Source organism: Lepidochelys kempii, chromosome 8, assembly GCF_965140285.1.
Source record: "Lepidochelys kempii isolate rLepKem1 chromosome 8, rLepKem1.hap1, whole genome shotgun sequence".
NCBI classification, from domain to species: Eukaryota; Metazoa; Chordata; order Testudines; family Cheloniidae; genus Lepidochelys; species Lepidochelys kempii.
Genome location: NC_136387.1, coordinates 64,199,950 through 64,227,112, shown reverse-complemented (window position 1 = coordinate 64,227,112; position 27,163 = coordinate 64,199,950). Strand labels below are relative to the sequence as shown.

Below are 27,163 nucleotides of genomic sequence, written 5' to 3'. Positions count from 1 at the left end.
ACATTACCAGTGTAAACCAATAATCATATAGGAACTAATGAATTGAACTTTGTGCTCTTCTATGTGTATTCATTATATATACACCACTGAAGAGGCAAAGGAGAGCTTTGCAAAAAATCCTACTTTGTTAATGCTGGTTAAGCTCTACTAGTCTCAGCTTTGGGAACCTCGAGGCTTGTGTATGCAATGCTGCAGTCCAGTTCAGTGTGATTTGTAGAGCGCTCTAAAGTGTGGTACTCTAACTGCCCCATGTAGATCCTGCTGGGGCAAACAAAAAGATACCTAGTTTGCGTTACTGTAGACCTGTGTGATCATGAGAACAAGGTACCTTTTAGTTCCTGCCAGTAGTGTCTACATGGGACAGTTTAGCGCGCTCCGCAAATCACACCCCTGTAGTCTGGACACTGGCGCCTTATAGAAGGGTCGATCACGTCAATTATGTCTGCTCTAAGACAGATTAGATGACACAATGCTTAAAATGTGTGTGGCTATCTATACTAGAATGGAGCTATATCAGTATTAGCAACAGTGGGACATTTTGACTAGACTTATGTGATGTGGTACATTAGTACCCTCTCTGCTTGTGGAGAATGGTGAAAGGATTGTAACTACATGTTCGTCATGTTTTACTTCATGAAACATTCTGCAGACAATAATTACCTTTTTATCTTCAGTTTCAACTGCTTTTCAGATCAGTTTGTGAATAAAGCCAGAGATGCTGTCATTGAAGCTGTATACTGGTGAAGACACCCCTTTTCGTTTACTGGATGATAATAGAGGAATGTTTATTATCTTTTAGCAAGTGGAGAGCCCAGAGTTTTTATGAACCAGCAAGCAACATGGAAATTTTCTATCTTAGAAGATAATTATTGTCCACATAATAATCTATACAAGTGGCATTTGATGGAAGGGAGTACCCCCCCCCCCCCGACAATCCCCAGACCTCCCATATTGCTCAGGGAATAAGAATCTCACAAGCCAGAATCAAGAAAAAAAAACATCAGTAGAAGTTGCTTGTGGATGCATGATGTAAGAGACAGACTTCAGACTTTACTATACTAGCCCTGCAGTAACCCAGTGGTCTTTATCATACTCATGTTTGTTCACCAATAGTTACAACAGTTATTTAACTCTGTCTGAACATGCTCTCATGGAGAAGTCCTTTGTGGAATGCAGCGTTCTGACTCTCATGGTTTTATCATGAGTTCCATGGTATTTGGAGCTTTTTTTCCTCAAAGCCCCAGCTGCTTGACTCAGTTGATTACATGAGAATTCCAGAGTTTAAGAAGAGTAAGTTTCGAGCCCTGATGATTGCGCTCTGAACAAATAAAGTGCTATGAAGTGTTAATAAAATCAGGTGGCAGTTGCACAGGCAGCCTTAATTCTAGCATTACCTAAATTTTGTGTGCTTGACTCTGCAACCTTAACATTCTTTTAATGTAGTTTTTTATATGTAATTTAACAGATCTATTAAAAAAAAAAAGTGGAAAAAAACCAAATTCCTAAAAAACCCAAAAAACCCATCCTGCCTGGCCCCTGAGCTCCCGTTTGGGGAGGCTAGCCCCCAGCCCCTCCCTTGCTGTCCCCCCTCCCCCGCAGCCATGCCACTGTGTGGGCAGCGCTCTGGGCGGCAGGGCTGTGTGCTCATGCAGGGCAGCGCAGCAGCATGTCTGGCTCCGGCTGGGTGGCGCAGGTGCCAGACATGCTGCTCTGAGTGGCATGGTAAGGGGGCTGGAGCTGGGGGGTTGGGTAAGGGGTTGGGGGTTCCGGGGGGCAGTCGGGACAGGAAGCAGAGGCTGGTTTGATAGGGCAGAGGTTCTTGGGGGGACAGGGGATGGGGAACAGGGGGGGTTGGATAGGGGGTGGGGTCCTGGGGGCGGTTAGGGGCGGGGGTCCCAGGAGGGGGTGGTCAGGGGACAAGGAGTGGGGGGGGATTGGATGGGTGGGGGTCCTGAGGGGGGCAGGAAGTGGGGGGGGTCGGATGGGGGCAGGGGCCAGGCTGTTTGGGGAGGCACAGCCTTCCCTAACCAGCCCTCCATATAGTTTTGCATCCCAATATGGCCCTTGGGCCAAAACGTTTGCCCACCCCTGCTTTAAAACATCATCAGCAAACATATATTTCTTGAATGGTTCTTATTCCCAAACTGGGTCTCTTTTATGGCCTGCTGCCATTATAAGTTTTCCCTTCTAGTGAGAGAATGGTATGGTAGACCTCAGATCAATGAAGGCTACACTCAGAAGGACCTCAAGACTTCTGGAATATGCTGCTCAAACAGTTTCACTTTTTTTTCTACTGCCTGTCCCTCCCTTCTCACATTTATCTGCAGACTTCTTCTCCTTGTTCAGATCTATTCTGCCCCCAACAATCTTCTGTTCATTGAACTTTTTGAAACTTTGCACTTTTAGAGAGAGGTAAGGGATAGACTTTGTGTACACAATTTTGCAGCGGGACAGTAGGGTTGAGGTCTGTTATTTCTCACCTTTCTCTCTATATTTATTTATTTAAAACATTTTTGCTGTTAAAAAGCATGTTATCTCTGGAGACACAAATCCACAGTTTGAGAACTGCAAAACTAAGCATTTCTGATGGCATCTTCCAGACTGAGCACTGAGTCCCATTGGGTAAATGGAAAGATTAACCTAACTAATCTATACAGAAGCCCCTGGAACCACATAAGATTGGGTCCCTAATCCATGAACTATTGGAACTCATTTACAAAATTTTCTTAAACATTACAAGAATATATTGTCTCATACTATAGAATTAGAATATATAATCCCTATTCCATGATGAGATATCTTTGAGCTATAATGTATCTTAATTAAAACTATCTTTCAATAGGTTTTTTCCTCAAAAAGCATTTTATCAAAAAAATCCGATTTAAATAAAAATCAATTTTTTTTAAATCATTGATTTTTATCCACCCTGCATTCTAGTCTGTTAATTCCTTCTGTTTCCTCCATGATTCCGCTCCCAATAGGGAGAGCATTGAGAGTTCAGGAGAGATAGTCTGCTTTAATATCTTGTGCCTGGTACCACAGCAGCTCCTGACCGCTGGGAGGAGCAATTGTAGGACAAGTGCAGTTCCGCCCTTGCAGCCTGGGCTGGAGCATACTCAGTGTAGATGGAGTCTTTGTGGAATTTAGCTTCCAGAGTCTAACATATCTCTACTGGCCATGTAAAAACTGAGATTTTTCTGAGGCTCACAATTTGGTGGTATGACAAGAGTGATTAAGTTATTTTTATTTTTCTCAAAATTTCAGTGGGCTGTTCTTGTTCTTTTTTTGTTTTTAAAATAAATTACTATTTCAATAAAAACATTTCCTTTTGAGGTAAAATTATCCCTTTTTAGGGTTGGATTTGTAGAAAAAGCAATCACTTAGTTTTTTTCATGTATCTTTTGCCGAGATTCACACAGATGATTGTTAAAGGACAATGTTATGAATCATTCTGTGTTTGGTAGCATTGTACCAAACTTAAAAATGCAAATCAAATCATTTGAAAGTATGAGCAAAAGTTTGTTTCCCTTTTTTCTGTTTTTTTTTAATATATTAAACAATCCATCCAAAGAATGACATTTATTTTTTAAAAAACCTTAAAATGTATGAGCTTTTGGAGTAAACTTGGTACATTATTACTTCTGGACAGTGCTGCAGCTGCTGTTTGTATGTTTCGTGGCAGGTTAGTGGTGGTTGATTTTTGGCTCCGAAGTCCCACCTCTGTACTGACAACTTTCTTTTGTGGCATCCTCTGTGTCACTCGAGGCTGTTGTCTTCCTTTTGGCTAGGCAGCTGGGACTCCTCCTTCCTGCTGGTTTCCTGACTAGGCTGTGCCCCAATGCTCTGCAAAGCAAAGAGAGGAGCCAGGATGTGGAACCCTAACTCTGAATTTCCAGATTTCAGACCTTTTGGTTTTTCCATAAATGTAATCTAAAGTCTGGAATTTCCTGGCTTTCATGGATTTAATTTGGATTTTTTAATGTTCTGATATTTTTAGCAGAAGTAAATGATAATGTCTTTGACATTTAACAGTTTTTTTTCCTGGGAATTGCCTGATAAGGTGTACTGAGACCTTATCTCTGTACTATTAACAGTGTTGCTATCTATCCTGCTTCCATAGAACAGTGCAGTGGTCTGACCAGTGCATTTCTCTTGCATGCGAGAATTGTCAGGCTGGGCTAAATAGCTCTCTTCCTTCATCTCTCCACTGCTAGGGGATAATTTTATGATTCCCTCTTCTCTGCTCTCCTTCTGTTAGGTTCATGCTCCTCTGTGTGTGTCTCATACAGAGGGGGTGACCGAGAAGCCAGCAGAGGAAGATCAGAGAGAGGACTGAGCTGCCTGGCTTTGCATTGGCCATCTTACTTGGCAGTATCAGGGTTTCACACTGCTAGGGGCTTAATGGTGAAGGACTCAAACGTGAGAAGTTTGGCCTTGATCCAGCAAAGAACTTAAGCATGTGCTTAACTTTAAGCATCTGAATAATTTCACTGATGTCACCGGATCAGGCCTAGGTGCTCAGCACAATAACAGCCTTTAGTGTGGCTTTTTTAATGGACAAAGGAGGAATAAAAAAATGGTAGGAACTCTGAAGAAAGGAATTGCTGTGGAGAGGGGAAAGGTTGGAATAAAGCTGGGTGGGTCCCAAGAAACAAGAAAGTTGAGAGTTGGAGGGAAAGAGACATGAGGGAGTTCCAAGAGGGGAAAGAGCTCGGGGGCAGGAAGACCAAAGGAAACACTACCAGGATGACACCCAAACAGGGCATTTTACAGTGGAGAAAGAGAGAAACAGGGAGTGCAAGGAGGAAGAAAGGAAGAGTTGAGAGAGAAATAGGTGAGATGTCCTGGAATACAGGAGAGAACAAAGAGCAGGACCTGAGCAGCAGCAGCTGTATTCAGCAACATGGGAAAAAGCAAGGAGGTACAAAATAGAATGGGGTGGATGTGTAAGAGGTAAACAATTGAGAGAAGAGGAGTTGCTTTCTTTCAAAAAAGAGAAAAGGAGGTACAGAAAAATGAAGGAGAGTTTAAAAAAAAAGACTGAGGGGGAAAAAAGCCTTAGGCAGAAATGAGAAAAGGAAAAATAACATGGTGAGAAAGAAAAAGGAAATAACGAAATAGAATAAGTGAGGGGGTAGTGAGGAAAGAAGATGTAAAAACCTGTCACTTCTAAGTTAGTGATTTTTATTTATGCTCCTATATGTGATAATATTTCCCTAGCAGATGTCCTGTCTCTCTGCAAGTTTATGGAGATGGTTAGTTATTTTGAGCACCTGTTATATGAATATTGTTTGCTATCTCATCTCAGTTCTGTAGTTAAATAATTGGTGTTGTCATGGTTGCTACTTTTTAAAAAAAATATTTCCCCCCTCTCCCCTGGGCAATTCTGAAATGTTTCTGGAGTGGACCTAGTGTACCTGTCTCTTGGTGTAGGATTAATCCCTTCTTCCTAAAGGGACACATTCTCTTTTCTATTTCTTTGCTTATAATTAGGGTTCAGAGTAACAGCCGTGTTAGTCTGTATTCTCAAAAAGAAAAGGAGTACTTGTGGCACCTTAGAGACTAACCAATTTATTTGAGCTTAAGCTTTCGTGAGCTACAGCTCACTTCATCGGATGCATACTGTGGAAAGTGTAGAAGATCTTTTATACACACAAAGCATGAAAAAATACCTCCCCCCACCCCACTCTCCTGCTGGCAATAGCTTATCTAAAGTGATCACTCTCCTTATAATGTGAATGATAATCTAGTTGGGCCATTTCCAGCCCAAATCCAGGTTTTCTCCCCCCCACCCCCACACACAAACCCACTCTCTTGCTAGGTAATAGCTTATCTAAAGTGACGACTCTCCTTACAATGTGTGTGATAATCAAGGTGGGCCATTTCCAGCACAAATCCAGGGTTTAACAGGAACGTCTGGGGGGTGGGGGGGTGTTAGGAAAAAACAAGGGGAAATAGGTTTCAGAGTAACAGCCGTGTTAGTCTGTATTCGCAAAAAGAAAAGGAGTACTTGTGGCACCTTAGAGACTAACAAATTTATTTGAGCATGAGCTTTCGTGAGCTACAGCTCACTTCATCAGATGCAAATAGGAAATAGGGGAAATAGGTTACCTTGCATAATGACTTAGCCACTCCCAGTCTCTATTCAAGCCTAAGTTAACTGTATCCAATTTGCAAATGAATTCCAATTCAACAGTTTCTCGCTGGAGTCTGGATTTGAAGTTTTTTTTGAAGTTTTTTTGTTGAAGAATTGCAACTTTCATGTCTTATCACTTTAGATAAGCTATTACCAGCAGGAGAGTGGGTTTGTGTGTGTGTGTGTGGGGGGGGGGGGTGAGAAAACCTGGATTTGGGCTGGAAATGGCCCAACTTGATTATCATTCACATTGTAAGGAGCGTGATCACTTTAGATAAGCTATTGCCAGCAGGGGAGTGGGGTGGGGGGAGGTATTTTTTCATGCTTTGTGTGTATAAAAGATCTTCTACACTTTCCACAGTATGCATCCGATGAAGTGAGCTGTAGCTCACGAAAGCTTATGCTCAAATAAATTGGTTAGTCTCTGAGGTGCCACAAGTACTCCTTTTCTTTTTATGATTAGGGTGGTCACCTCGTTGAGGGTCTGCTTGTTTTCTTAAGGCCCAGTATTGTGTTGTGGATCCAACACAGAACCAGTTGGAATGGTACTGTTCCTTTTCTTAAAAAGAAAAAAAAATGTTTGAATTTTTGAATTGAATGGGAAAATGGATTTTCCTGCCTCTGATAAAGTTCAGTTCTGGATACATAAAGCATCCCTGCTAGGAAAGATAGAGGTGCTTTGAAAAAGCCAGTCGCCAATGCCCCCAACCCTCATCCATCCCATTAAAATACAACAGATAGTGCATACTGGCAGCATATATTATAAAAAGAAAAATAAATAAATTTCTCTGATGGTATACCTGCAAATCCCCACCCAACACATTTTAAAAGTTAATCAGTTCAAACAGTGTGCTTGTACCAAGTAACATGTTTACTATAGTTTTAAAGAATCAAGAACAAAGAATTCTAGCAAGTTCACCATACTCAAATTTGGTGTAGTATTCGGCCTTGTCTGTGTGGGAAAATTTTGTCAGTTCTACTGGTGTACTTAAACTCCTTCCAAAGTGTCATAAACTAAGCTGGAAAAAGGCACTCTTATATTGGAATGAGAGTGTTTAAATAGTGGGTTTTGCTGGTATAACTAAATTCACACCTAAGCTACATTGGTATAACTTTCCCATGTAGACAACACCTTAGTCTCCATTCATTTATAGTTAGGTGCCAGTGTTTTTTGTTTAAAGAAAAATATAAATTTGTACATTTCCAAGTTACCTTTCCCATCAGTCTGCACACCTTTCTGTTTGTTATACATGCTTTATTGTTTAATGTAATAGTCTCTCCTTTCAAGTTGGTAAATCAACTATCAAAATTCCATTATGCATTTCAGACTCCAACTTTCTGAATATGACACAATTTGAACTTCTTTGTTTATAGTGGATCATAAATCTGCTTTTTAGGATAACATTGGGGTGAGCAAAGAATATATCTTACAAAACCTTTATGAAAATGTATTGTATAGACATTATGAGTGAAATCCTGGCTCTGTTGAAGTCCATAGGAGTCTTGCCATTGACTTAAATAAGGCCAGGATTTCACCCTATATTTTTAGCCATTTGTGGTGGTCTGGTTGGGAAGGGTTTTAGTACTTTTAGTGTCTGACTAAGAGAAAATCTGATTGATCTCACTCTTGATGATTGTTTTTGCACAAAACGAAGATTAATTAAAGGATTTTGCATTTCTGAGTATTGATTTGTGTAAGTTAATGAAGATCCTCTTCTCTTTGCTGATGACTTCCATTATTAAAATTCCAGCCTTTTCCTTCCTAGCTAGTAATGAATAAAGCTACATTTTAGTCACAGGTATTTTTAGTAAAAGTCATGGGCAGGTCACGAGCAGTAAACATGACTTGTACTATATACCCCTAACTAAAAGTTGGGCTGGAGGGCTGCAGATGCTCTGGGAGGGCAGTCCGGGGGCGCCGCGGGTGCTGGGGGGAGGTGGGCAGCGGCGCACAGCCCAGGAGCTTCGTTGATGCTGGTGGGGGGGGGGGGGAATGGGCAGAGGTGGTGCGTGGCCCGGGACCCCTGCTGGTGCTGGATGGGGAGGGTTGGCAGGGCTGGGAGCTCCTCAGAAGTGGCTGGCATGTTCCTACAGCTCCTAGTGGGAGGGAGGGATGGGGGGCTCCAGGCACTGCCCCCGCAGTGAGCGCCGGCTTCACAGCTCCCATTGGCCGGGAACTGCAGCCAATGAGAGCTGCAGGGGTAATGCCTGCAGGAAGGAGCAGCACGCAGAGCCTCCTGGTCCCTCCACTAGGAGGTGCAGGGATATACCAGCCGGTTTCGGGGAGCCCCCCAAGCTAACCGCTGCCCCGTACCTCAACCCTCTGTGCCAGCCCTGAGTGCCCTCCCACACCCAAACTGCTGCTGCTGCACCAGCTGCTGCAGAAGTCACAGAGGTCACAGAACCTTCGTAATGAATGTTATGCCAGTCGTCTAACTGAAAGGGCAGACCAGTAATATTTTCCAAAGGCAATGCTGTGAGTTGGCAGGAGAATTTCCTACAACAGATGGTCATCATCACCTGTACATTAAGCATCATTCTTATATTCCTCAGCTCTACTTGCTTTGGATGATGCATATACCATGGTGATGGATGCCATATAATAATAACCCAGATAGATAGACGTACAGGTAAGCAAGAAAAAGAAAATCATTCTTATATTTCGGGTGCCTGCAGTGGCTTTCTCCACAGAAGAGATCTCTGTTTGTGGGAAAGCTGGAGGAATGGTAAGGTGTGGTCAGTGAAATTGTGAACTGCCAGGAACTACTGGACTGTAATCCCCATGGGAGGTGCAATATCTGCTACAACATTATATAAATAAATAGACTATGCTGAGATGCTTCATGCCCTGCCTCTGGAATGAGAAAGTGACTTCCATTCCCCTTCTACTTGGGCTTTGCACAGGGGACTGGGCTTTCGCCCACAGAGTGTGATATTTCAGGAAAATAAATCTACCCTTTTTGTAGTTGAGGGATTTTTGAAGCTTGCATAACTGCACTAATGGTTTTGTTAATGTTTATATGTATATACAGAAAGTTTTCTAAAGAGTGAGGTAGTTGCCTGTTTTAACAACAAAGTTAATTTGTTTACGCAAATATTAACAAAAATTCCTATTTTTAAAGGCAACAATGTTACTGCTTTTAGCATTAGCTAATACGTTGCAAAATAATTTTATTTCCCACGTTAAACAGTCAATACTCTTCTGGAAGCACGCAAATCTAACATTACAGTTTCCATAAATGAAAATAATCCACTAGAAGCTAGAATTAAGGATATTTCTTAGTGTTTGAAGATTCATGTAACTTTTTCATCAAAGAAGAATAAATATTTTTATTAAACCTTTAAAATAAAAGGGGATATAAATTAGTGTAGTGCTCTTTTTCTAATGAGTACACCTCTTTCTGTCCAATAAGCAGGTATGTCTTAGGTGCAGGCCCGTGGAAATGAAGATCGATTAGAAAACTGAGTTCAAGTTTCATTCAGGAGAAAGGGTCACTGTACAATAAGTGTCAATTTTGAATCATAGAATATCAGGGTTGGAAGGGACCTCAGGAGGTCATCTAGTCCAACCCCCTGCTCAAAGCAGGACCAGTCCCCAATTTTTGCCCCAGATCCCTAACTGGCCCCCTCAAGGATTGAACTCACAACCCTGGGTTTAGCAGGCAATGCTCAAACCACTGAGCTATCCCTCTTTAAATATGTTTTAATACTTAATATGTATGAATACATGTATAACATGATTATTTACAATTAATACACCCCAACAGTGTTTAGAAGACACCTAGAAAGCATCTTAGATGCATCTTATTTTCCCACTTTTTAAAAATCTGAATAGTACCTGTAATTAAGGGAGAAAACTGAGCCCTGGAAGCTAGGTAGGACTTCCAGCTATTGATCTGTGTAAACCCAGCTTACACTGTCAGGGGAGAAGCAGTCAACTGCTGAGCTGCTTTGTCACTGACATAAGCTGAGAGAGGATTTTTTTGTCTATACTGTTTATACACCAGTCTATAGACCTGCTGGCTGGTTGAATTTTAAAGAGTGCGGAGGTTTAAAGACTTGTCCCCTGAGGGATGCTCCTGCCAGTTGGGAAGCGAGCTGAGGCTGTGTTTTGCAGAAGTTGTGTGTGTGTATGTGTGTGCTGCTCAGGGTGGGGGAGGGGTGGGAGGCAGCGCAATGGGAAAGTACTGTAGTTCATCTGAGTCTCAAAAATGTTGCAAAATGTACTGATGATTTTTATGTTGTGCTAATATCTTTCTTTTGTTTCCTTCTTTATGCAGTAATTTATTTTTTTAAAAAAAGCTCCAATGGGAAACTTAGATGAATATTGGAAATGCATTTCCTTCCCTATTTTAAATAAGCCCTATAGTCACCAAGCAGCAATTAATATTGTTGATAGTAAGACAAAAATGATGCTTTAAACTAAGATGTATATTAAAAGTGAAAATGGTTGAAGGTACCTGTGTTGAGCTTTATTACCTGAGGACCGCAAATTTAAAAATGAAATTATTTCTTTGAAAAAAGAAAATTAAAATTTTGTGAACCTGAAACAATGATCTATTTGAAAATTAATATATTACAAGTTTGGACTGTTTTTTTTCTTTAGTTTGTGTTTTTTGGTTTTGTTTTATTGCTTGTTTTCTGCTTTGTGTGTGTGTGTGTGTGTTTTATTCCCTGCAATTTCCACATTGGCCCCTTGCTGCCAGCCGAAACAGAGACTGAACAGCAGTCTCTTCGGAGAATATTATATGTGCTACTACACAGAAAGAGATTTTCCATAATCAAGAGAGTTAGTATCCTTCCCCAAAACACAGCATATTACTTTCATCCTATTCTTTATCTCTGTTATCACACAGAGTGAAAGTCTCATAGCTGCTCCAGAACTCATAGGCTTTTTCATTCTTACTGTATGCACTAATGTAGTGGTCTACCAGGGCACACGCTATAGCCTTGAAAAAAGCTGTACACATTTCACTCATGCAATGTTTACAGAGTTTTAAAATATACAGACCTTGCTGGTTAATATATTAATATTTTTCTATGGGTGTTTTACACTGTGTAAAACCAGGCAAATACTTAAGATAAGGCAGTACAATTCAGTATAATTCAGTACAGTGCACAGGAATTTAACTGCATGACTTTCAGGATATGGGAGTTGCTGTCCCATCCTGCAAAGTGCTCAGCATTCTTTCACTTGAGTGAGTTTTGAGGGTTCTCAGCACCTTGTAGGTCAAGCACCTAAATCCTGACCCTTGGCACTGGAAGTTTGGAACCTACACACTCAGTCCTGCAAACACTCACTTAGCGGGATGACTGATACAGGTACCTTTATGTACATAAATGCTGGCAGGTTTGGTATAGTAAGCAAGTGCTGCACATCGCTGACCCAACTACATTTCATCATCAACAACCTTCCCCCTAAGTTTAAACATTTCACACAGGACTTGTTTTCCCAACTGGTTTGCTGTAAGCAAGAAAATAAATACCGTTTTTTGGATCTTATATGATCAGTATTATACATTTATTCAGATTTGCTGACAGCTGATCTGTTAGCTCTGATTTTTCTAGAGAGAGATCTTGTACTTCTTAAAAACATTAGGACATTTTTATATTTGAATTAACACATTTTATTTGCCACTAAACAGCTTCTTAAATAAAAATGTCCAGAAAAGAAACACAGTATCCATTACATGATGATCTGAACACTGCAGGGATGGTCTTACTTTTAATTAATTAATAATGAGGTTTGCTTGTGAATGCCTTACTGCTCTACTGAAGGGATAACTGCATAAATTTCTACTTTATACCAACAGAAGATTTTCATCGTTTTCAGCATTTGACTATGAAACACATATAGAGTTGTTATACCTCTCAGTAATTCATTCTGCTGCCAACTTCATTCCCTTTTCTCTGCCTGCATTTTAATTGAAACAACATTTGTATTTTTGAGCCAGGATCTGTCAGAAGTCCCTGTGGCTAGTCTGTGGTACAAGTAGCAGCAGACGTGGCTTACCCATATGGTGCAGTGCTTCTTGTAAAATCCATATGGCCTTGTTGAAGGGAATCCCAGCGGGGATGTGAAGGGTGTTAATACCCTTCAGGCCAGGCCTTTCCCTCCTGGGGCTTCTATGGCATTGTCTTTGCAATCTGCCAAAGCACAAACTTAATTCCTTTTTAATAATCAATTATTTCAGTCCAGGAACGTGTGCTATATTTCTTGCAACCAAATATTTCTTTAAAATGTTTTTTCTAGCAAACAGTATAACAGAAATACTTAAATAAAATGTCATTTTAAAATCCTAACATTATTTCTTTAATCTGTATTTACAGGAGGTGCTGCAGAGTGTGCCGAAGTTCTGCTTTCCCTTTGACGTTGAAAGGTTTGTAGTACAGTGATCATTTATTTAAAAATATTTAACTCAGTGTATTCTAAATTATATATCTATTTAGTGAAGATGAAAATAACTTTTTGAAAGTCTAGACTTAAAGAAATAAGAACAAAATAAAATGCACTGCATCCTCTAGTCTTGCACCTGGAGGTGAAAAGAATAAAGACTAAACATTTTCTCCTTTGTTCTCGAAGTATGTATTTAGGCACTAGTAGAAAAATATCACAGTATAATACACCCTTGCTAGGATTTTAAGAATTCTCTTTTGATATAGAGCTGCATCCTGGCTCCCAACTTCCTCCAGCCCAATTGTAAACACCATCTGTGTAATATAACTATACAAGATAATTTCCTCCCAATAAAGAAATGGTGCAATATACTGAAATATAAAAACTCACTTGCAGTTTTAAAAATAACCCATGGTTTGTGTTTCACCTTATATAAGAATTAAAAGAACTTCAATTACATGCCAGTAACTGAATGTGCACGGTCAGCAATGGATTTTTCTGAGGGTAGATTCAAGACCTTTGTTTGTAAATGGTAGTTCACCTTCCTTATATTGGTTTTAGTGTGGCTTCCACATGCCAGTTGCCACTCATTTCAAATGTTTGTACAAGATATTTTTTATAAGCACCAAATATTTATTTTACTTCATCAAAATGTTTGATCATGAGTTTAATGATTATTAATTTAACCAACTGTGTAGATTTGTAGTTTGGGAAATTCACATTGTGTCTGTCTGTGAGTCAGTTGATACTGTGTTACCAGTAGAAGCTTGGTTTGTACAATTAATGAATGTGCACCCAAGTAGCCTTCAGATTTCGCTGGTCTCAATGGTATTAGCATCAGTTGCATGATGGGATTCAAAGAGAAGGGTCCCCAAAGGTGTTACAATTTAGGAAACAGAAGACAGTAAAACTAATGTGTATATGGGAGCGAAGAAGGGCTTGGAAGAGAAGACAGGTGCAACATAGAACCTTACAAATACATGTTATGTGATAGTAAACTTGGTCACCTAATCTCTTAGATGTTGCGCTTCAGTTGAGTTGTTTGGCTTTTGAACTGGTTAAACACGCAATCCCTTACACAAGTTTTATGACTCACGCAACACTGTTGATGATATTTTGTATTCGTGCATTAAAGCCTGTACGTTCTTGAGCTTACAGTATGTACGAGTATCTGTTTCAAGTTAATAGTGAAGGTGTGGCATGGAAATCAACTTTGGAGATGACAGAAGCGGGTGAGGTTCTGTTGCTGCCATCCAGTGGCAAAAACTTAGCCAGTAGCAGTAAATAAATGATTTCCACAAATTGCTGTGTGTGATTGTTAGCTATTAACAGGCAAACCAATGTCTGTAGTTTAGGTTACCTAGCATTTCCATTTTAAAGGCTCTTGTTCAGTTTACTGTTTTCTCAAAGTTTTACCTGTTGGGCTGAGGTTTGGTAGGTGTGCTCTGTGCAGGAGTGAGGAAAAGAAGCATTTATTTTTGCTAAGAAAATTTTGTTGTGAACTGTTTTTTTTTAAATGGCTGTAGTGCCCAAATACAAGATAATGGAAAATTGAAATTTGTCAGGGACATATTCCCTAGGTCATAGATGTGCCAGTCATTGGTTTGGTGGATTTAATTTGGACAAGTTATAAAGATTTAAAATGTTCATTTTGTGCATACTGGTTTATTCTAACCAGAAAACTAAGAAACTCCCAAACTTTCTTCTGACAATGTACACACATGATTATATACATGTAGTAAAAATTTTCATTGAAAAGGTGACCTCTCAGAGTGCCATTGGGTGTGCTTTTTTGTGTGTTTAAATAAGTAGAATGGAATCTCAGGCTTTATAGTTAGAACATTCTGGAAAACAGTTCTTGAAGGAACATATGAACGGAGGCATGGCTCTGAAGGAGTCCTGCCGTTATACATATAAAATAGAAAGATACAAATAATTTGAGGCAAGAGCTCTTGTCTCATTGATTCTCCATATTGCACATTATAGAGAGTTCTGTGACTCTCTTGTATGATATGATGGAATTAAATTCTTTCTTCTTTGTTTATATTAAAAGTGGAAATTCCATAAAAAGAGTAGATTAATAATTTTTAAAGTTAAAATTTTTAAATGACAAGGTACCTTGCACATCCTAAATGTTACGATGAAGTCTTAATTGTGTAATCACATATTACATCTTTCCACAGGACACCTTCCTAATTCTGTGCACAAACTGGATAGTGAATGAGGCAAGGCTATGTAGTGAATTGGGCTGAGTCTTGCCTTATTCACCATACTAGTTGTATGGTTTGTCACAAATGAGGTAAGAGCCTGCAAGAAAGGGAAGATAAAGGTAATAGACTGGGATCTATTGTGGGTTCTGTTTCTGCCTCTGCCACAGGTTTCCTGTATGATCTTGAACTTACTCTTTGTTCCTCAGACTGGGATTTGTAAAGTGGTGATAATATTTGTCAGCCTGTTGACATAAAGCCTGTAGTGATGTGAAGATAAATTATTCAAGGTGTGTGAGGCTCTCAGATACTTGATGAGAACCCTGGGAAAGCCTATAAAAGGTTGTGTGCTTCAACCTTAATGTTCATTTGATGCAACATTTTTGTATTTACTATATAATGTTGTTTTCCTGGACAGAAACTCCACATTATAAACTTTTACATACTGACCTAGTCACCTCAAAGAAAGGTCACTGTTAATGTTTTGAGAGCATCCCATGGACTTTTACTGTGTAGGCCAGTGTAACTAAGTGTACCTCAGAGATACTAGTCTTGAGGGAAGAAGGTGATAGAAGATTACTTTTTTGAGCCAGTGGCAGTAGCTTCCCACAGAAAGATCTGATACCTCCTTCCTGGGCCCGGAAGGGTAAACACAGGGCTGTTGTTAAGGTCTCCCACTCACCCACGTAGGCAGAAGCAGGAACTAGAGCTGCTTTCGGATTCAGCACACTCACAATAGGTGGAATTAGGGAATTTCTCAACATGTTTGTGAATGTGGTATTTTGCTTGGTCACTAGCATTGGGAACCAAATGGCTCAGTTTGCAGATAACAAAAGGAGTTTGTGTAGGTGCATGAAATATCTCATTTGTGTATGTCATGTGCCAAAAATGAATGCATTATCAGATCTGTTATCCAGCACTGCATGCGTACACCAGATTGTTGTCATCCAGTTACTCAAAAGTACTGGACTATTGCCTTTGGGCCAAATCCTACATCTAGTACACAGCTTCTGGATACCCCAGATTTAGAGGGAAGATCTGTGTGGAGGGAGGGGCGTGGGTGCAGAGTCTTCATCAGGCCACTAAGCATCAGTAGGGCAACTCTGCAGCAGCTTGAGGTTGCAGTAGCCCCAGGTACTCTTACTTCCAACTCTTGCAGGGTTGAGGAATAGCCGGTGGATGACTGTAGTTAGGGACCAGCTCCCTTGCCTAGCTATTTCATCAGCTCACTATGTAAAATTTCTGAGTGCTGGGGCGCAAGGTGGTGGGTTACGTGGTCCAGAATCTTTGCAGTGGTCCACTTTGCGGTGGAACTGCATCAATTCTGCTACAGCCAGGGTATTCTGATACCATAATCTTTGCCTCTTTAATGTATTTGTTTTTGTATAGAATGCTCTTTTGGGATGAAAACTTAAAAAAAAAAAAACAACCAAAACCATAAACACATAAATAAGGCTAGGTGAAGCGGGGCAGATGTGGTAAATACTTAAGACATTATTCCTTCTAATTTTCAAAAGTAAATAATATGACTGGAGGCTAAAAATCTGTGATCAGTACTTAATTTAGCCACTGTACAATAAATAAAGGCTGAAAAGCAAACCAGAGGAGGACACGGTTGTATAAAGTGCATATCAGGATTTTACTTTTTAACTTCAATTTCTGTACTATTGGTGATTTAACTCAGACCCTGAATTTCATTAGTGATGATTGTGGTTGATTTTTTTTTTAAGGGAAAAATAAAACCCATACATATAAGTGCTTATAAGTTTACTCAGTTGGTGCTAAGAGTTCTAGGTCTGGTGTGTAAATAAATAATTTCATACTTTAATAAATGACACTCAGTTGTATAATAGTTGTAATAGCTCCTTTGGTGCCATTAATGGGTGGCTAATTTCACTTCTGTTTGTCATGGGGATTCCCTTCTCCTCTCCTTTTTGTCTGGGGCAGATGGATTCTACCATTCAGGGTACAGGGTATTTCCGCATTTCTTTTGTATTGTTTGGCAAAACAACTCTAACACAGCTTGCTTCTTCCTTCCTTCCTTCCTTCACCAAATTAAACTAATCAGTTCTGTTTCTCCTCCTTCTCCATGTCTTCGTGTTCTTTGCCTGTAACTGCTAGTCTCTGTGTCTGTCTGTCTCTCCTGTTTCTTCAGGGGCCTCACATTCCCCATTTTCTCCATCAACCTCTGTTCATTGTGGTTATCCTCCCTCCAGCCAAAGAGTCTGAGCTGTGGCTCCCTATAGAGTCCATGACTGCAGATCCCTTTAATTGGTCAGAGGGTCACTAAAGTGCCATGCAAGCTGTGTCATCTCTCCTGTGGCTGCCTTCATAGTATTTGTAGCCCAGGGTGTGAAGGATCAAAGTCAGTCCCTAACTGCAATATGTAACCCCTAGATGACTCAGTCCTCTTTCTGCTTTGAATCTCCTCTCCTTTCATTTGTCTCTGCCCTCTAATCCTTTCTTCCTATCTTCTGTTTATCTCTTTTCCCCCCTTCAGCTTGTGATCCTTCTGCAGAGCACCTCCCAGAAGAAGAGAGTACAGTAAATATGCGCTTGCAGGTAGCACGTTCCCAGAAGTATCACAAAGAGTAGCGAAGTGACGCTGATAGGTACCTCATTAATTTCACCTGTTGGTCTTGTGGTGTCACTTTGGAAGCATTATGTGCCGGAGTCCTACTACCCCTGCTGGTACGTGAGGAGAAGGAAGAAATCTAGCAATGGAGGATCACTCCTATGCTTTTGGATCACACCTGGGCTCCTGTGCACAGCATTTCCCCAGTGACCAAGTAGGATCAACAAGTGAAAACGGTGGGGATGATGTCACTTTCACTCTGCTGTTTTTGTTGATGTGTCTAGGGGAATTGCTAGGTGCAGAAGCCAGGTGTGATCTGAAAGCATGGTAGTCAGTGGAAGTGGGAGGTCACTGGATCTACAGTCCTCACCAAAAGTACCTATGTAATTTATCACATACAGAAAACTTTGCTTTAGAAGTAAGTAATGAAAGTGCATTTTTAATCCAGGCAAACACTGAAAATAAGGGAAATGTAGAGTTAAAGTGATTCCACTATATACAGCATTCCCTTTATACTTTGTTCATCCCAGATCAATGTACAATCTTAGCTGTGACCATAATATATACCAGTTATCTAGTCTGTTACTGCATACTTTATTAATAAAGACCATGTTTATTAAAGATTCAGTCCATATTTGCTTATACATAGATGGTCTTTGGATGGAAGATTATATAAATTTTCTGGGCTATGGAAAACAAATGTTAGCTTGTTGTTGAATACTTGTGTTTATAAGGTTGTATTCAAATATCTATTGAAAATGGCTATTCTATTACATTTTGTGTTGAGACTTTTTTGGTCAAGTAACTAATTTGGCAAAGAAAGGTTAGAATTAAGGTTGTGATCCAAATGGGTCATTTAGTTATTTTGTGCAAACTGATCATATAGATGTGGATATATTATCAAATGAACAATGGAATCACTGTATCCTGTCCAATTTTGTTTCTTTCAGTTTTTATGTTGATTGAAAAAGACATTTTAGCAACCTTAACTCTGTTAACTATTTTTTTAATGTGGGAGTTTCCTAGATTGGAAACTTTTTATAATTTGAGCTGTTTAAATCTTTCTTTGCTTTCAGGCTGCTGCCTGTTTCTGTTGGAGGCATAAGAGATCAGGGAAGCTGGAAAACAGCTACTCTGAGTTGGCTGGAGCTAGAGTCAAATCTTAGAAAAGTGTGCCTGAGTGCTAGAGTTATAGAATATGGATTGGAACTGGGGAGGCGGGACAGGGGCCTGGATCCGGAGTCATGGAAAGGAATTCGTTGGGGGACTGAGGACCCAAAGCTGGAGATTGCCAGAGGTCTTTATCTCACCATTCCCTCAACCTGTTTCTAGCCTCATCTCCCAAACCTCAGTTAGAACAGCTCCTTCGAGTGTCTGCGGAAATTGGCCTTCCTTACAGTTCATCCAGATAAATGCTGAACTGCTGAAAGATTTTTGTGTTTAGAACTTTAAGTGTTTCAAAATCTAACTGGCTGAGCTGTAAGCAGAATAGTGCCATAGCCATCAGTTTTCCTTGTCATAATAGACATGGTTAGGATGAATAATGGTATTATATTTTATTTCACATTTTCTTGAAATATATCCTCAAATCCTAGCCCAAGTATGAAAATTTGTTTAACTGTGTTACATATCTTTCTTAAGTTTCACAGATGAAAACAAAGCCATTTAGAGGGATCCTAAAACTTCAACAAGGAGTCAGTTTTAATGTTTTCAGTCTCCTAAACTGTTAAACAGATTTGCATATAATCACAGAAAAATAGTTATGTCTCTTAGAGTAAGTGGTGTAAGCTTGGGGATGATGCACACTAATTTCTATATGCGAGGAAGGGATTTAATTCCAACGTTACCCAAAGATCTCAAGGAAGCCTTAAATTTATGTCTCTATAATATGAATAAGGATATTTAAAAGTACTCCCTATCTACTGTATAATCCAAAGAGCTGTTTCAGTATTATGTAAAAATGGATGTAGACAATTTAAAAAACTTGATTTATTTATGTGATAGATTATAGTGACCCTGAAAGAGCCCTTTGTAGTCTGTAGTTAATAGGTGTTTATACACATTCTTCACTATTTTATGATTTATTACTGTTAAACTAAAATTATATATAAGCATGCATTGCAGGAGTTGCGTATAAAAAGAAAGGCAGAAAAGAGGAATGAGAGAGTGAGTAAAAGGTCAGTAACAGAATATGTAACAATTTGCATCTGTTCATTTTGCTCAAGAAGAGTGGACTACATTCAGTTAAAATTATCTGCTTTTGACCAGCACTTTAGAAAATATTTTTTCAACCAGAACTAGACCAATTAATTCTGTGCTCTGTAATGAAATGTGGAACTATATATAATAATTTATATATGTCAAAGATCTGAGGGGAATTTTCACAATGAGGAAAGCTTGCAGCAGCCATCTTTCTTGTTCTCTGGTAATTGCATAAAGGACTGTTAAGTATTTCTGTAAGAGAGACTTGGGTCCAAAGAAGCTGATAATATTAAACTAATTGGATTTAAATGACATCACTCAAAATCTCTGTAGTCAGAGAATTTATCACAGCATAATGTATACTGTAGGTACACGAATTGGAAGTGTCAACATTTGTTTGTATTGGTAACATCTGCTGAATTTTCATAAAATTTACAATATATGGTTAAGTTGAATTATTATTTATATTCAGAAGACTCCTATCACCATAGTATCTCAGAATTTTGTTATGAGGCTTGAATTGGATCAGCCTGTGCTCTAAATAAGAGGAGAAAACACCAAGCGCTCCTTATTCAGTTAGGAACCCAGGAATTAATACTATAGTTTAGGCTTTGATCCTGCAATCTGATCCAGGTTGGGGGACACTCATGTCTATGTGCAGCTGCGTAGAAGCAAATAGAGCCCCACATAAGCTTGAAGGTTTGCTTGCACAGATTTGATTGCAGCGTCAAAGCCTTCATCTTCTTGCACTTTTTTTTCTTAATGTGCTAGATCTGAGCGTAAGTGTTTTTCTTTGGGAAGCAATTTCCAGAGATAGTGGCCTGCTACTGAGAATGTCTTATCTCCAGCATAAAGCTCTTTTGGCTCAGACAAGTGTAGATGGTATGGTGGATCAAAGATGCTGAGGTGGTCCTTTAATGTAACCTCCTACTGAAACAGTAAATTAGAAACACATATTACTATGTATAGGAGAAATTATTAATTTTATTTATTTGTATTGCTATACTGCCTAGTGGCTGCACCCCCACTGTGCTAGGCATTGTATACTCATACAACAAAAAGAAAATTTCTGCCCTGAAATGCTTCAATTTGCAGTATAAGACTTTGGACAATAGGATACAACAAGCAAATAGGGAAAGCACAAGGTAAGTGAGATGATTATGCTAAATATGCTGTGATCATGTGTAACTACAGACCAGCCATTGCTGAGTGAATTATGGGTATCAAAGAAGCAGTGAGCTCAGGAAGAGATTTGAAAGAAGTGCAGTGCAGATTTTTATAGGGACATCCTCTGTTGCAAAGGGGCAAGGTGTAGGAGAAAGCACAGAGGTGTTCACTGGAAAAGTTAACTGATAGGCAATGAAGGTTGATGATGTTGGCAGAGCAAAGATGCGGTTGACAGCTATATACCATATTAGAGGTTCTAAGCTGTGAGAAAGGGCCTTGAAAGTAAAGACAAGTAGTTGATTATTTACCTGCATACTCAAATAGGGCTCATGTTTCAGTACAGCCAATTTATGTGCAGATAGGACCTAATCCAATTGGTCCTTTGGAGGACCAATTTGTTATGAATGCCAAACCGGACATGTTGTTGCTTGTTCTGTATTGTTTTTTTATACGGGCTTGGTGCTGTAGAATCTGAGCACCTTCCAGATGTGGATTAAACAATGTGACTAACATTCATTGAATGTAGTTCATTCTTTCTCTCATCTTCTCACAGGAAGAGAATTGTGTGTGCACTATAGAGGTCATTTCCTCCTCCCCCCCTTTATATGTTAATGTTGCTATGTGACAGAAGGCAGCTTACAGAAGTGTATCTTGCATTTGGAGTGGAAGGTGGTAAAGCTTGTAGTGGTCCTTTGTTCCTATGGGAGTTCATTCCATAGTCTCAGACAGGCCTCTGAGAGGGAGCAAACCACACGTGATAGATGTTATTCACTGAATGCAGTGTTGTTTTAGCCATGTCAGTCCCAGGATATTAGAGAGACAAGATGAGTCAGGGAATATCTTTTGTTGGACCAACTCTGAGTAAGTTTTCTAGACCTGAAGAAGAGCTCTGTGTAAGCTCAAAAGCTTGTGTCTTTCACCAACAGAAGTTGGTCCAATAAAATATATTACCTCACCTACCTTGTCTCTCTAAGATGTTACTTGTGTTACTTAAAGAAGTAGATTGGGACAAGGAGCCTGGGAAGGTGTGGGGCTGACAGGAATGGGAACCCCAGGGGTAGAGACTGGGACTTGCTGGGCAAGAAGACTTGGGCAAGGAGTTTCGGGGTGAGAGAAATGAGAAGCTTGGGGAGGGTTACTGCTATACAACCTTAACTCGGCCTCCTTGTGTGTATGCATTATGATGCAGTCTTTAATTAAATTACCTCACGCTATTTTTTTCACAGGCACTTAGTGACTTTTGAGTGCTTGACTTTGCAATATTAACATAACTTTAACGTGTGTGTGTTTGTAATAAATTAGAAAGCTCTGTCTCCTGCACAGACAAGCTTTCCCTTTGTGGTAGAATGTTCCACTGTGCATGAGGTGTGGTATGGTGGATCAGTCCTCATCTTGGAATGTTATGTGATCTTAGGTATTCAGGACCTAAGCCATTGAGCACTTTGAAGATTAGGATCAAAACTTGCTTAGTTTTGATTACAGGATTTGTGAAAACTTATCACTGTGTTCTCATTTTTCATAGTTTAAAATACTGTTTTTTCCTAGAAAAAGTATTGTCCATGCTGCTAACTGATATAAATATTTGTAAAATTTTAAAACTGTTGTTTTCTTTTTCAGTGTATTGTCATATATGATTTAGCCATTTTACAATCTGTTTTTAATTTTTTTTAGGGTGTCCCAAAATCAAGTAGGACAGCACTTTACCTTTGTGCTTACAGACATTGAAAGTAAACAAAAGTTTGGATTTTGCCGGTTAACATCAGGAGGCAAAGTCTGCCTCTGTATTGTAAGGTGAGTGAATATAAGAGAAACTGGAGTTTCTTACTCCATGGACTTGTTATTTTTAGGGTTATAGTCTGTTGTGCTTTAAAATGCATAGAGACTTTTTTAATAGCTCAAAAATCTTCTAAATGATGATGTATACTCACATACCACTGTGTTTCCTTTGTCCATAATAATATTAACAATTAATTTTTGACAAAGTTAAATGATTTTTATAAAATTGAACCGAGGGATAAGCTAAATATTCCTACATAAATAATAGGAAAGATCTGCTTTAAAGAGATATTTGAGAATATTATGTAGCTTTTCTGGCCTGAAATGTTACATGTGTGCTAATATTGATACAGATGTTTCAAGTAGTTCAATATTTATTATTATTAGTTGTATTAATTCTGATGCTATATTCCAGAGTAATCAGTAGGAATTCTTGAGTCCTGAAGATCATTGCATCACAGCAACATTTCTATATACATTCCCTTATGTGTGCATAATTTTCACCAAAAACGAAAGTTAAAATATCAAACATTTGCGGATCAAAACATTTTGAAAAATTTTGATTCAGAAATGACAAAACATTTTGTTTCAGCATTTTCAATTAAAAACGTTTTGATATTCCTGAATCAAAATGTTTTGATTTGGTTTGTTATACTGACCTGAGATGTGCCCTTTCATGTTAGTTTGACATTAAATTGCATTGCTGTGTGGTGGCGAATTGTCTTCTGGGCTGTGTAGTTTTGGGTGCCTGATGCCGCCATTTTCTCCTGTGGTCTGAGCTCCTTAGCTGGACAACACCTGGTATAAGGCACCTGCAGATAGGTGATTCTTACAATGCACCATGCTGCTTGGTTACAGGAGAGACTGCATTGCATCATAGGAGATGTAGTTCTTGTACCAAATATTTCAAACTGACCAGAGCTAAATATTTTGTTTTGGTTTTCCTTATGGAAAATAATTTTTAAAAAGGCCAGTTAAAATTTTCTCATGGGAAATTTTAATTTTACAGAAACTTCATTTTCCATTGAAAAATGATTCTGACTGAAAATTCCTGACAAGTTTTAACAAGCAGCTCAAAAGCTGACAAAACCTAAAGAACAAGAATGCAGCAAACTACTTAATTAAAAGTAGAGCAAAACAAGCATCATCCTCTTTAAAAAGGAGCCTGGCTGCTTGTAAAACCAACTAGGAAAAAATTGGAGGAGCCAGTCTAGCTGCAGTGAAGTACAAGGACAGGAAACAGAAGTTGGTCTCAAAATGAGAGCCAGCAGCAGTACTTTGCGCGATTCTCGCCTGCAGGAACCGCCACCCCCCTGATCCCATTGGCCGGTTGCTGGCCAATGGGAGTGTAGAGCTGGTGCTTGAGGTGGGGGCAGTGTGCGGAGCCCTGTGGCCCCACTGCCTAGAATCCGGACCCGCTGCTGGCCGCTTCCGGGGTGCAGCGCAGTGTTGGAGCAGGTGGGCACTAGCCTGCCTTAGTTGGGCAGCGCTGCCAACAGAACTTTTAACAACCCGGTTGGCAGTGCTGACCAGAGCAAGGCAACCCAGTGCCTGGAATGCCGTGACCCAATACCAAGTCTTGACCCACGATTTGAAAAACACTGGTCTAGAGGAGCTGGTGAAGGGCATCAGGAGGTTAGGTGATGTGCTCAGGAAAAGGCCTAGCACCATGTATAGGGAAGATGGGCATAAGTAGGCTGGATACAAAGGGAGAAAGGGAACAGGCAGCAAAGAAGTTTGTAGAAAGAGCATTTTTGTTGTTGCTGAAAATGCCCAATCAAGTCTTTACTGGGATATTCAGCAGCCTCTAATGTAATGACATTGCCTTGCAGGCAGGGTTTTTGGAGTAATTAAAAAATCAATATATTAATGACAAACTGTCTGGTGTTCACTTTTTGCTTTGTCCAAACCAGTGAATAAGGAATTGGATATGAATGTGAAAGTCTGTATTTTCTTATGTATATTAATTGGCTTTCTTACAGTAATGATGATAACTATTTAATAAAAACACTTGAAAAATATATCCATCTTGGCTTTTGTGGAGCGTGAGGATACTGAACCATTTTCTTTGTTATACCTTTTGCTGGCATGTCTTGTTTATGCTCAGGGAAGATTTATTCATGTGCTTTAGCTTAGTGGTTCTCAACCAGGGGTACATATATCCCTGGGATAGGTAAAGGTCTTCTAGGGGGTACATCAACTCATCTAGATATTTGCCTAGTTGTACAACAGGCTACATAAAAAGCACTAGCGAAGTCAGTACAAACTAAATTTTCATACAGACAATGACTTGTTTATACTGCTCTATATACTATATTATACTTACCTTTCAGTATATTTATAGTCCAATTGATTTATTTCATAATTATATAGTAAAAATGAGAAAGTAAGCACTTTTTCAGTACTAGTGTGCTGTGATACTTCTGTATTTTTATGTCTAATTTTGTAAGGAAATAGTTTTTAAGTGAGGTGTAACTTGGGGGTATGCAAGACAAATCAGACTTCTGAAAGGGGTACAGTAGTCTGGAAAGACTGAGAGTGACTGTTTTAGCTCACTCCCTTTGCCCACAACCCTTCCTTTCCACATCAGATGAAGAAATAACATTTTCTACTTGTTCTTCTAACGTTGTCTGACTTATCTCTAATGTTGTCATAATAAATGCTTCATCAGTTCCACACACTGTAGTTCTGTCTACTTAAAAATAAGTACTGGAGCCAGATCCTAAGCTGGTGTAAATTGGCATAGCTGGACTGTAATCAGTGGAACCTACGTTAATATGAATCAGCTGAGGATCTGGCTGATGGTCTGCTACTTTGTAGAAATAACTAGTGAAATGAAAAGTGGCAAGCTATAATTTTTCACTGAGTCATAATAAAAACATTGCCTTTATTGCTTCTGTTGTGACAATTTCAAATTTACAATGCAATGCCGAATACATAGTTGTACCAACTTTTATAAAACTGTACTTCTGGATTGGTAAAATATTCATCTTTAACTCGAGAGGGAGGGTGTGGAAAAACATCGTTAACTCTGAGTGCAAAGAAATCTTTTCAGGAGTAGAATGCTGGATTTTGGTTTTCAAAAAGATCATGCTGTTACTTTGTAACACGTTAAATCTTTATCTCCAACAGGATGAGTATTGTTTTTCCACTGTTTTCTTTGTACAAATGGAGTACAATATAAAAGCATCAAGTACTGTAAGGTGATTGTATTAAGTAGTCCTTAATACTGAAAATGCGCAGTTTACAAATATGAGATTTCATTTGCTTTAGCAGCTGGCTGTTTGAGATTGCATTGAAACTTTGCTGATAGAATGTATGTATTTCTGATAGATACATATTCGGATCCAATATGGTCTGTACTGTGCATCCAAAATTCATTAGCAGTGGCCAAATGTGTTAGTATTCACACACAGATTTGTGCTAGAATTGCATCTGAGTATCCACAGTGTATGCTTTTTTTTTATTTTAAAGATTCACCACATACAAAGGAAATCTTAAATTGATGCAAGTTCTTGAACAAAAGATTAATTTTTGATTGCATCAACATTATCTGTTCTTTTAAGGATTGCTTAAGATTGTTTCCTGTAGCTTTAATAAAGGCAAATTGGGGGAAGATCAAGGGCAGAAGATGAAGAGGGCCCCATTTAGCAAACTGAAATGGTAACTGTGATGGATTCCCCCCGGGATGCCACTTGGAACAGGGGTACCACTGAGCCTGCCTGATCCACCAGCCTAGGTTCGCTTTACACTGTACTGCTGTGCAGTCTGCCGAGCCCTCCTTCAGGCTTCAGACTGCACTTTACCACCACACATAGAGGTAGGGACATATCCAGCTGCAGCTTCACACAGATGCTGAGCTTGGCTCTGAATGGAAAGGCTCAGCTAAGGAACTGCCCGGTACTCAAGTACACCCATCCATAGGGCAAACCCAAAATTGTACCATCTTGTGCTGTGCAGAGATCTGTAGAGCATAAACTCATGAAATTCACCCCCTCGCTCAATGTGGAGAGGAATATACAGTTTTCTGTCCCACATTTATGATTTCCACACGCTGGTTTTAGACAAAACAAAACAAGTTTATTAACTACAAAAGATAGATTTTAGGTGATTATAAGGGATAGCAAACAGATCAAAGAGGATTACCTAGCAAATAAAACAAACATGCAATCTAAGTTTAATATACTAAAGAAATTGGATATGTGTAGTAAATTCTTACCCGTAATGTTTTAGCCAGATTCTTGAAGGCAAGCTACACTTGTTGCAGCTTAAAACTCCAGTAATTCCTTTCACAGACTAGACAACCATCTAGTCTGGGTTGAGCCCTTTTCCCCCAGTTCAGTCTTTTTGTTTCTCAGGTGTTTCCAGCAGTCCTCTTTCTTGGGCAGGGAGTCAGTGAAGAACGAACCATGATGATGTCACTCCTCTGCCTTAAATAGCTTTTGCGTATGTTGGAAACCCTTTGTCTCGCAGTTTGATTCCCACTCCCATCAGTGGAAAAACACTAGCGTTATGATGGAGTCCAGTACCAGGTGACTTGGTCATATGTCCCTGTAGGGCCACCGCAGCCATGACTCAGAGGCTGTTTGCAGCATCCCCAGGAAGGCTTCCCGGTGAGAGCTTAGAATCTTCAAAGATCTATTGTTCTCCCTACTGGTCCTTCCCAACCTGCCATCTAGACTGATTGCATTCTGCCTATGGGC

General features: G+C 39.5%; 1 protein-coding gene across 4 annotated transcripts in view; it reads left to right on the top strand.

Moving 5' to 3' along the window:
* DENND1B (DENN domain containing 1B) overlaps positions 1-27,163 on the top strand; it is a 244,789-nt gene that overhangs the window by 86,063 nt on the left and 131,563 nt on the right. For all 4 annotated transcript variants that reach the window (XM_073356748.1, XM_073356747.1, XM_073356749.1 and 1 more), the window contains 2 exons: positions 12,467-12,516; positions 22,356-22,475. In XM_073356748.1, the coding sequence (XP_073212849.1) occupies positions 12,467-12,516; positions 22,356-22,475 (170 nt within the window). The remainder of the gene's footprint in view (positions 1-12,466; positions 12,517-22,355; positions 22,476-27,163) is intronic.